The sequence below is a fragment of the Primulina tabacum genome, chromosome 11 (genome assembly GCF_025594145.1).
Source record: "Primulina tabacum isolate GXHZ01 chromosome 11, ASM2559414v2, whole genome shotgun sequence".
NCBI lineage: Eukaryota > Viridiplantae > Streptophyta > Magnoliopsida > Lamiales > Gesneriaceae > Primulina > Primulina tabacum.
Genome location: NC_134560.1, coordinates 5256012 through 5267546, shown reverse-complemented (window position 1 = coordinate 5267546; position 11535 = coordinate 5256012). Strand labels below are relative to the sequence as shown.

The 11535-nt window shown below is 35.2% G+C and overlaps 2 protein-coding genes across 2 annotated transcripts; one reads left to right on the top strand and one right to left on the bottom strand.

The window, feature by feature from the left end:
* Nucleotides 1–7: 7 nt before the first annotated feature.
* Nucleotides 8–1410, bottom strand: LOC142518675 (uncharacterized). Its single transcript, XM_075621473.1, has 2 exons — nucleotides 797–1410; nucleotides 8–600 (listed from the first exon to the last, which is right to left on the bottom strand). Exons 1-2 carry the CDS (start codon nucleotides 1322–1324, stop codon nucleotides 130–132), a joined length of 999 nt encoding a protein of 332 aa, XP_075477588.1. The 5' UTR covers nucleotides 1325–1410; the 3' UTR covers nucleotides 8–129.
* Nucleotides 1411–3102: 1692 nt separating this feature from the next.
* LOC142518106 (3-isopropylmalate dehydratase large subunit, chloroplastic-like) lies at nucleotides 3103–10767 on the top strand. Its single transcript, XM_075620788.1, is given in 16 exon segments — nucleotides 3103–3469; nucleotides 3608–3748; nucleotides 3836–4006; nucleotides 5897–6049; nucleotides 6138–6206; nucleotides 6291–6407; nucleotides 7335–7346; nucleotides 7348–7410; nucleotides 7495–7572; nucleotides 7669–7764; nucleotides 7950–7999; nucleotides 9200–9254; nucleotides 9488–9619; nucleotides 9725–9772; nucleotides 9873–10031; nucleotides 10421–10767. Coding segments are annotated over 16 exon segments (1530 nt in total). The 5' UTR covers nucleotides 3103–3421; the 3' UTR covers nucleotides 10559–10767.
* The last annotated feature ends 768 nt before the right edge of the window (nucleotides 10768–11535 follow it).

Sequence of the window (11535 nt, the reverse complement as noted above, 5' to 3'; positions counted from 1 at the left end):
CTTAACATCAGTAGTTGGTGTAATGCAGCAATGAACGACAACTATGTCAATCAAAATGAGAAATCCAAATAATTCATATTCAAAGATAGTGTGATTTTGAGGTTAATACAACATTTTCGACTTCTCCCTTTAGCCTGATGGCGAAACCTTTTGAGCCATTAGCAACGTGTAGTTGTCCAAAAACCGAGGGGAACCACCGTGACTGTGATTCCGTTTCATGGATTTATAACAGTCGCGGCATAGGTCGAACGTGTTTTCGCCTTTCTTGAAGCATTCGACGCATGAAAAGAACATCCCCGGTATAAAGTTGCCACACGAGTCACAGAAAGGTCGTCTACTTTTGATAATGTAATACATTGTCAACACCTCCCAGAAGTCTAGTGTACCATTCCCGTTTTTGTCAAGATAGTTAAAGAAATTCGGATTGCCGAGTCGTGAGTAGCCTTGACGACTTGTGAATGCCAAGAACTCTGAAAGATTGACCTTGCGATCTCCGTTAGTATCGAGAGATTGAAAGAACTGATGTGCCAGTGCCTGATCTTCTGGAGACCCAGCTTGATATTGGGCCGTCGCAATCTCTCGTAGCTCTTCCATCTCTTTCTGCATTTAATATCGGTAACAAATATACAATGTTTACTGTATCGTTCAAGTAACATTAAAAGCAGATTTTGATGATAAAATTAATCATCAAAATTCTAGATAGTCAACATATAAAAATTACAAATGGGTTTGGTCAAAATTTGCCGTGTAGAAAGACGAAGGTGTTAAGCTGGTAGTTTGACAAATTTCACGGTACCTTAATCCCCTCGCATTTTTTTGCATCAGCATCGGCTGTCTGCATCCCCGGAGACAACGTCCTTTGTGCATCGGCAGTCGCTCGTCTCATCAACAGCTTGATCAACGAGTAATGATCCAGAAGATTCTCCTTGGAGTGCTCGTGGGCTACTCGTCCTCCTCTATAACAAGCGCAGCACAAGTCAAATGTATCGTTGCCTTTTCCAAGGCACAGCGAGCACGAGAAGAATGGCCCCAGTAGAAAGCAACTGCACACACTGCAAACCAGAAACATGCCGAGCTTTACGGAGAAGTAGTAGATAGCTAAATACTCGTCAAAATCCAGGGATCCGTCTCCATTTACGTCGAATAATCTGAAGAAAGTTTCGTATGATTGGCCTGGTTTGAACAATCTTTTAAACTCAAGGAGGCTTAGTCTTCCATCCCGGCTCGTGTCTATTTTTGCAAACCCTTGATACACCAAGCTTTTTTCTTCTTCACTCGTTCTATCGTAGTAGGCTCTGGCAAGTTCTTTCATCCCCGCCGCCATAACTCTCTCTTTCTATAGATCTCTTGCTTTCTGGAGCACAAAACGAGCAGGAACTAATCAGAGCTTCTATATATGATATTTACTAATTCTAGTTTAGCTGTGATTTATTTGTCAACTTTGTGGTCAACGGCTCACATGCCACAACTTGTCAACCATATAATATAAATGATTATCTTATATTATATATTAAAGTTCGATCTAATATATGTTTTTTAAATCTCAAAATACCTATAATTTTTTTTCTTTTTCAAATTTATTTTATAATTTTTTAATAAAAACTCTTATATAAAAAGTCGACTAGGACATAATTGTGAAAATAGCTTTTAGAAAAAAACTTAAGAGAAAAAAGAAACATAAAAGCCACATTTTTGTTTTTTTTGTTTTTTTTGCTTCTAGCTTTTGACTGGTTTATTTGTTTTTTTTTTTCTTTTAAAAAAATGCCACTTAAATTATTTTTTAGCAAATTGTGTCCAAGTGCACTCAGTATTCTGTAAAATAATACTTCATATTTTTGTAATTAAAATTACTTCTATAAATCCAATTTAAACAGTAACATGATAAAAAACAATCATAGTGGTTTTTGTAATAGACAAAAACTACTATGAGATTCTGAGATGACTCTTTGTTCGAATCGATTCGACCCATAAAATATATTATTTTCGATGTTCTAATCGAACACAACCTTAAGAATATGTTTACTTGGATTAATGAGTTTGTGTGAATAAACAATATTGTAATTATTACACGTCAAAAAATATTGTAGTTATTAAAGAAACAAGTGGCGTTGACTTGTTAATATATATTTAGATATCACCGTGATAAAATTTAATTTTTCTTTCTGCAGTAGTTGACTTTGTAGAAACAGGTTGGGATTTCATTTTGTGTTCATGTATCTATACAATACATAGGGTTGGTGGTTGATTTTACTACACAAATTAATTTTTATAAAAATAAATTAGTCATTTAGATAAGAAACACGTCTCATATAATTTATTTATAATTATAAATTTTAATTTATTATAAAAATTCACATATTATATCTATAAATCATATATTTAATATAATTGCATTATCTTTATCTAAATAATAATTTACAAATATAGAAAGATTTTACGAATCAAATTGATCTATTAACGATCATGATTATATATATGTAATAGCTATTATTTTACGTACGCATCATGTGCACGTCGTTGGCTATTATTAAAAAGAAAACAACTTGCTTCATTCCTTGTGCAGTACCTTTAGAACACAAAAATATTATAAGATCGTCTCACGAGTCAATTTTGTCAGACAGATCTTTGACCCGATCGGACGTCAGAAATGCTATTTTTTAGGACAAATATGAATCAACTTGACTGGTCGCACGTGAAAATTGCTCTTTTTCGAAAATGTGACTTTTATATGCAAAATATTTTATCAGATTTTTTCCTCGTTTTTGAGGCTGTCAATCTAGTCAACACTCGAAATGATATTGGGGCTCGTTCAGGCACGAAAGAAGAAAATTACAGTGTTGATTTTCATGTCAGGTCTAGTTCAAATATTTTCTATTATAATAAGAAATTTGATTCGAAGTAATATATTTGATATGAAAAAGTAAATGAATTATGGATTTCAAATGACACATATATCGTGTATATTTGAAATCAATCATAAATATTTTTGAAATTATTTTGTTAATTTATAGTAAATTTGAAATTTACTTTAATTTTGTTCATCTGGACAAGTCAAGAAATTTCTAATCATAACCGAGAACAGCAGCCAACCAAAGCTCAATCTCGGCCGCAGCCCGACATCAATCTTTATTTGAGGTGGCCTTATCCACAACCAGGCCTCAGTCGTCCGGACGGCCCAAAGGTCAAGCACGACCAACAAAAATTGAACACCGATGCCCGCCAAGTAGCCAACCCAAGCTCCATTAATTTGGACATGGAAGGATATAACAATGTGCCGTAGCCGCCACTGGCACAAGATTAGAACAAATATTGAAGAAGAAAAAATGATAGAAGGCAAACACGAGTAGTATTCTTCCTTCCAAATTCCACCTTACCCACTCCTCTTCAGTTCAAACGAATCTAAAAAAATCCGATAAAGAAGATGACTTCCTCTGCCATCACACCACGGTCCCCATTTCACGTAGATCAGGTGCTGTGTTTATTCTATGTATGCGTACAATTTTTTTCATCGGCAATTGCATAAAAATGCAACCTTTTTATCAGCTTTCTTCCAGTCTGCTGAAGAGTTTTAAATATTTTGCCACTCATGTTTGTCTGTGTTTCATAGAAAGATGTGGGCATTTCGTATTTCCGTTCACAGCCTTCGTTTTCATTTTCTGTTCAATCTTCCAAAAAAAGGGCTTCAAAGAAAATTGTATCTGTGATGGCACCGCAGCAGTCGGAGCGCAAGCCCGCCACCACTGGCGCGGTAATCGCAATTTTTGAGATAAAGTTGAGATTTCGACGATTCTTGTTGAATTGTTGGTTTTTGAGTCTGGGTTTTGCATCTTTTCAGGTTAAGACTGGGATGACAATGACTGAGAAAATACTGGCAAGAGCTTCGGAGAAAATGCAGTTGAGCCCGGGTGATAATGTGTGGGTCAATGTGGATGTTTTGATGACTCGTGATGTTTGTGGCCCTGGTTCGATTGGGATTTTCAAGAAAGAGTTTGGAGAAAATGCGAAGGTATTTAGTAGTGAGCTCATACTTTATGACTTAAATATATTTTCTTATCTTTCGGTGCTTTGTCTTGATTGTCTGCCGTCATTGTTGCCAACAGTGTTGTTCCTTGAAGACTGTGGAATTTGAGGCTATGTTCAGATACTTCCACTTGTTTGGTCCATTTCTTAGCTTAGTACAATCAGTATCAGCGAAGATATCCTTTTATTGGTTATATAATCTTCGAACTGAAAATAATATTTCAAATCGACTTCCGGAGATTTGGGCACAAGATGAATTTGTGCTAATAGTCCTATGTTGTGTACATTGAAATAATCGAAACTTGTGTTACTTGTTCCACGCGTTGCTTTCACAGATAACCCTAAAATATTTGTGGCTGTATGATATTATCTGGCAAACCCGTTGGAGGAGTATTTTTACTAGTTTCTTTTGTACTGCCTTTTTAAATTAGGTCTGGTGGAAATTCCTTATTTGCCATCTTATGATACAGTAGAAAGTCGAGTTCCCTTCAAACCCTATGGGCATTCTTTTGGTCAAGACCTTTCAGCCAAATGCCAATGTGTTTTATCCCACCTCATCTTGATAATCTACGCTGCCAAAGATGCAAGACATTTAATATTTATTTTACACGTAAAATAACAAAACAGACTTGGAATATACCCTGACAAATCAACAAATCGAGAGGCAATTATGTTTGCTTGATAACAGATTGCTATCAAGGCATAAAACAATAAATTTGTATCAGGTTGTATTTTATTATAGTGAATGATATAGCGATCTCAATGAACCTCTTAGATATAAACGAATGAGTGACACCACAATCAAATAGTACATAAGTTGACATTTCAAGAAGCTATGGAAACTAAGGCGACTCTTAGCACGGCCTATCACCCACAAACGGATGACCAAACCGTGAGACAACACAAACTCTGGAAGATATGTTGAGGGCATGTGCCCTAGATTTCAGCGGGAATTGGAGCGAGCATTTACCCTTAATTGAGTTTGCTTACAATAACAACTATCACAATAGAATTGGAATGGCTCTATACCAGACCCTATATGGACGAAGACGTCGATCACCTCTATACTGAGATGATGTAGGAGAGAAAGCAATCACTGGACACGAGCTTATTCAAACAATAGTGGACAAAGTAGCAATCATCAAGCAAAGACTCAAAATTGTGCAAGATCGACATAAAAGTTGGGCTGACCTAAAGAGGAAACCAGTAGAGTTTGTGGTTGGAGAAATAGCTTGTGTAAAAGTTTCCCCATTAAAAAGAGTTGTCCAATTCTATAAAGCTCGGAAGCTAAATCTTAGATGCTTAGGACCTTTCAAAATTCTAGAGTAATTGGTAACACTTGCTTGCATATTAGCATTCCCACCAAATATGTCAATAATTCATAATGTCTTCCATGTGTCGCAACTAAAGAGATATATTCTGGATTCTAGTCATATTCTTGAAGCGGGACAACTCCTGATTGTAGGGAACTTAAACGAGGAATTAAAGTACGAAGAAGTTCCTATTCGAATTCTGGACACGAAGGACTATGCACTTAGGCGACGAAACACTCGATACGTCAAAATACAATGATCTAATCATACTAAAAAAGAAGGTACTTGGGAACTAGAAGAATAGATGCCAACACGGTATCCCTATCTTTTTAAGGATCAAGTTGGTTCAAGTTTCGAGGACGTGCTGGTATAACCTATTAATTCCTATAATTTTAACTAATAATTCTCATGTTTTTCCTTGTCATCACTGATTGCCTTTGGTTTTCGTGCGATATGTTCATTAGATCGACGATATTTTTTGCTAATACGGTATGGCCTGATAATTCCTATATTTTTAACTGATAATTCTCATGTTTTTTCTTGTCCGATGCATCATACGTCAGGTCTGGGACCGTGAAAAAATTGTAATAATTCCAGATCATTATATATTCACAGCTGATGATCGAGCAAACCGGAATGTGGATATCCTGAGGGATTTCTGCAATGAGCAAGATATTAAGTACTTCTATGACATTAAAGATCTTGGGAACTTTAAGGTGCAGTTATTTATCCTCTGAAATATTTGCTGTCCTTTTATGTTTGTATAATATAATAAAGTCTATATCTGAGACACTGGCATTGCAGGCCAATCCAGATTACAAAGGTGTGTGCCATGTGGCTCTTGCACAAGAAGGTCATTGCAGACCTGGAGAGGTTTCATTTTCTTAAAACTTCTTGAGTCCTGTTTTTTGCATTGCTCTTCGTAGCACTTATTGGTTTATCTTTCTTTTCTTTTAGGTTCTACTGGGTACAGACTCTCATACATGTACTGCTGGGGCATTTGGTCAATTTTCTACTGGAATTGGAAATACAGATGCTGGTTTTGTGCTTGGTACTGGAAAACTTCTGCTCAAGGTATGTCTGCTGTATTTTTTTTTTGGATCTTCTTTATTCATCCTATTTATTCTGACCATTTTATTTGCATTGAAGGATGCTTAGAATCAATGTATAATTGAAAAACGCAAATTCTTGCACTTATAGATCTGGGAAGAGATCTTTGAAAGAGTCATTTTGTGGACAGATGATGTCATTTTTACATGTTAACAGTATTATCTACGGCATCCTGCTGTCTTGTTTTCTTGATTTTACTTCAGCACTTGACATGGTATGTGAAATTGAATATTTTGTGCCCACGTCAAGAATCGAAACCTACAAGTTCAAAATTTGCAAAAGAAAAATTTTAAGGGTGTATTTGGATTTTGTTGCGTCCGCCTTTTCAGTGTTTCTGGCTTTTTGTTTTCAGAAAATATATCTAGTGATGAAATGAATTTTTGGTTTTGTTTTTAGAAAAATAATTTTTTTAGTGGCCAAATCATGTACGTTTTTGTCTGGAATTGTTATTCAGTGTTATGTATATATAATTGAAAATTGTAAAAAATCCTGTATTGTGGTATAGTATGATATAGTAATAGGATATATTCTGGGAGAGATGAAATTCTGAATTAAAACTAATGAACATGGTTGGTGTTAACGAACATGGTGGGTGATGTGAAAATGAGTTTTTAGAAAATGAAATGAAAATGAGATGATAGTATTTTTTAACAAAAATGAGATAATAGTATCGTTTTGATTTTAGAGTGATGAAATTGGTGTTCGGAAAAAAAAATTCAAACATTGCCTCGACTTTTTTAGGGTTCTTTACTGTTTAAAAAATAAAGCTATTCTCCTTGTCATGATTATAATTTAGCATTCTGCTGCCGTTGGCACAAGTTTACGTGAATCGTATCTTTCTTTGCACTGGAGAGGTGAGTTAAAGGAGTGTTGTACTCCATTGCTGTGCAGGTGCCTCCTACTATTGAGATTTGTGATGGATGGAGAGATGCCTGATTATTTGCTTGCAAAAGATTTGATCTTGCAAGTAAGTGTAATTTAGTAATGATTATCTAATGGTTTAGAAATTGGAAGCTTGATTTATTTCACCTAGTTATGGCATCTTGTGTAGATAATTGGTGAAATTTCAGTGGCTGGTGCAACATATAAAGCAATGGAGTTTCTTGGTTCTACTGTTGAGAGTTTAACTGTAAGTTCCTCTCTCCGTTTACCGGCATTTTAAGATATTTAACTCTCCTGGTTCAATAATGAACATGCTCTTCAATCTCGGTTTTGTTTTTTAAAGATGGAAGAAAGAATGACACTATGCAATATGGTTGTTGAAGCTGGGGGAAAGAATGGTGTTGTCCCTGCAGATAGTACCACAGATAAATATCTTCAAGTTAGTATGGCATACTACTTATTCAATGAAATGCGACCCTCTCAAGCACACAAAATGTTGGAGAATCTCTTTCTTTAAGTCTCCTTGAACTAAATTGTTTTCTTTTTTGGTTTATAGGTTAAAAGAAATGTATATTCTTTGTTTTCTTCATGGACAATAATACAGTTTTGTTTTCTAAATCTCAGGACAAGACATCTATTCCCTATGAACCAGTTTATAGTGATGGACAAGCAAGGTAGGTTTCTATCCCATGTCTGGGCAAGTTTCCATTTAATATTTGCTATGCTTTTTGTGAACTATTTAAGTATTTTATGTTACTATAAAATGACTTTCATTAACTGCCTATTCACTGTAATAGTTGGTCACGTTAAAGTGACCTGCCTTTATCAATTTCTAATTGTAGTGGAAAATGTTATATATATCAAAACTTATGTTTATTCACAATCATGTTTCCTAATTTTTTGCTACTACCCTGGACTCTCATTTAGTTTTTTGGTGTGCAAATTCATATTCCTATTTATTGTGCGACTCACTGTGCCGCTGGAGATCCAAGATTAGGCAGAAAGGGCTGTCCGCGGTGATGAGCTATGGCCACAAGCTCTTAATCTCAGAAGCCAGAACATGGCGTATAAGGAAATAAAATTCTACACTGGCATCGTGAAGACAAAATCTAAAGCACACAACATATTCATTTTAAAATTATAAAGTGCTGGGAGCAAAATACAATAAATAGAACAAAATACTCCCAGTCGCAAATAATTGAGTCACTTATAAGGCGAAGTCGAACAGAACAAATGACAATAATGAATTATTTTTATTTCAATCGGAACATAGAAAGTTTAGATGCTCGATGCTGAAAAAAATCGGATCTGACAAATATCTTAACAAACTATAATAAATAACTTCTATTGGAATTTTTCTCACTTTCCACACCAGAGGCATATCAAACACCTTTTTTCTTCATTGAACGGTACACTCAGATAAATTAGTCCCAGCTAGCAAATAGTGAGCTTCTGATTATGGTAGAAATATTTTTGTGTCCTTGCATAGTGGTTGATGTTTTTCTTTAATTTCATTTGACCGTGTTCTCGCAGTGGAAGTCCCTACCCTAAAATGTGAGAAGGAAGCGGAGCAGTCTCTCTCACTATTGGTACTTAAGCGGCATATCTCATCTTGGTTGGGAGTTGAAGACGTTTTAAAATATCTGCATTTACGTAAAATAAGTTCTTTATAAGATGTTTTGCGGGAGCAATTTAGATTTAGCTTGACTAAAAGTTTTTTAGATTTTTAAGTTTGTAATGCTGCAACGCGTGCTATCATATATTGATCAATTGGTCAGATTTATATTTTGGGCTTATATTTGGAAAATTTGTTGTGTCTGATAATTGGAAAGTTATGTTATCATGCTAATCTGATAATTTTAATTTTTTTTCAGATTTCTTTCCGAATACAGATTTGACATCTCAAAGTTGGAGCCTGTTGTGGCTAAGGTGAGTTGTAGAAGTCACTTTGACCTCTTTCAGTATGCACTGTTGATAAAGCCTTGAAAAAAATGGGTCTTAAAAAATCGAGTTACATTTTTTTTATATCAAATCTCGGGCAGCTTATGCTTTTTAAGTTTTAAGTAATCAGTCAATGCGCCTTTCTTTTCTGAATTTTGTTTGTTCGGTGGTATTTCAGATCTTTATGCAATTCTATTGACCTGTTTCTTATGATATCTCAGCCTCATTCTCCCGATAATCGTGCGTTAGCCAGAGAGTGCAAAGATGTGAAAATCGACAGAGTTTATATCGGATCTTGTACTGGTGGAAAAACAGAGGATTTTATGGCTGCTGCAAAAGTTTTTCTGGCTTCGGTGTGTATTTTTATTTCTCATTTTGTTTTATTATGATGCCAACTGCAAATAATATTTAACCATTTCCAAAATTTTGGTGAGATTAAACTCGATCCTGTTCCCCAGGGTAAAAAGGTCAAAGTTCCAACATTCCTTGTTCCAGCAACACAAAAGGTATATTGATGCACATGAATTGTTTGTTGCTTCGTACAGTATGTTTCAAATCGTCCAGAAGATTATTTTTCCTCGTAATTAAATGTTTTAATTTTTTTAGGTGTGGATGGATGTATACAGTCTTCCAGTCCCAGGATCTGGTGGAAAAACTTGCTCCCAGATATTTGAGGAAGCTGGTTGTGATACACCTACGAGCCCGAGCTGTGGTGCTTGTTTGGGAGGTCCCAAAGACACTTATGCACGCATGAATGAACCTAAGGTAAACAAGACTGCTCAGCTGCGCTTTATCACCTTTATGCACCAGCATGGCTTAAGATACATGATTTCTGTGTTGCCACTCATGAGCTGCTTCTTGTATCTTGAATTTTTTAGAACAATGGATGAATCAGAACTTTTGTTAATTGGTTTTGAAGGGACAACCCAAGAAAACTCCTATGCTTTTGGATAGATATGCTGATTTTGTAATTCTTGCTCAATTTGACAATGGAATGCATAAAAATTCTTACAAATTTGTCGTATATAGGATAGAAAAATATGACTATTCTTGAAATATATTACATTCTATCCTTAAACTGTACGTCTTTGAACTTGTCTCATGTTTAATTCCAACATTCAAATTGTTTTTTTGTGATTTTTGACTGTTAACAGGTTTGTGTGTCTACCACCAACCGTAACTTCCCTGGCCGCATGGGTCACAAAGGACAGATATATCTAGCTTCTCCATATACAGCTGCTGCATCGGCCTTGACTGGTTTTGTGACCGATCCAAGAGAGTTTTTGCAATAAGAATTTTCAGAAATGGATGCTATATGATTGCACATACTTGTATTTTATGTGCGTTTGGCTATTTGTGTAGTGACTTATGATATGTTGAAAACTTGCTATTATTACTCCTACCAGTAACATATCGTTTTTGCAACTTAGGAACCAAGATTGAGCCTTTGGTGTTATAAGTTATGGTAATAAATTGAAAATGTTATATGAAACGAGACAAAGGGTATGTGCTGGACCTTTCGAGTAGTGACATTGATTTCATTATCATTGATACGCTAAAGTTGGATGGATTCCATGTCCAAGTGGGAATGGTTGAAATTGCTGAAAATTAAATGTTCTCTTGGATCCAGTTTTGTTTAAATTACCCAGTTTTGTTCGTTAATACAGTTGGATATTGTCAAAACAGAAAGTAAATGGTAAATATATAATCAATTTTATCCTGGTCCAGTCAAACGACCAGCTATTTTGGGGCTATGTGCTCATTTTGAATAATCCACTAACCAATCACTGATGGAATCTCTCTTAATTTTTGTTGTCTCGGTGCTGGACATGCTCGCACATCTTTGTATAGGAAGCATCACTCGGTATTTAAATACTATTCATGAAATTCTTTCAATACATGGTCCATCATTTTCTGAGAACTTAGTTTTTTTCTTAAGAAAAATGTATGAACAAACATACATGATATATAATCCAGTGAATACTTCCAAATGCTACGCTCTCCAAATCCATCGTGGTGAATGAATAAGCAGTCATTTTTTTCCAAGCTAGTTTGGATTTGATTCTATACTTAGTAGCATATATAGTCACAGGAATATTATGTATCATTATGTATGAACATATGATTTCATTTCACAAAATTTTTCCAAGTTTAAATTGTATCACTGAAAAACTTTGGGTTTGGTCAATTATCATGGTGGATGTGACATTGGGCGCACATTCTTGTTAACATTCTGAGCATATTTGGCTGTTGAGTTAGTAGCCTCAGA

Excerpts from the sequence above, each read along its gene's own strand:
- LOC142518675 (XM_075621473.1), bottom strand. The coding sequence starts at position 1,324 with ATGGCGGCGGGGATGAAAGAACTTGCCAGAGCCTACTACGATAGAACG. Across the intron at positions 601-796 it reads AAAAATGCGAGGGGATTAAG|AAAGAGATGGAAGAGCTACG; the intron begins GTACCGTGAAAT and ends TATTAAATGCAG.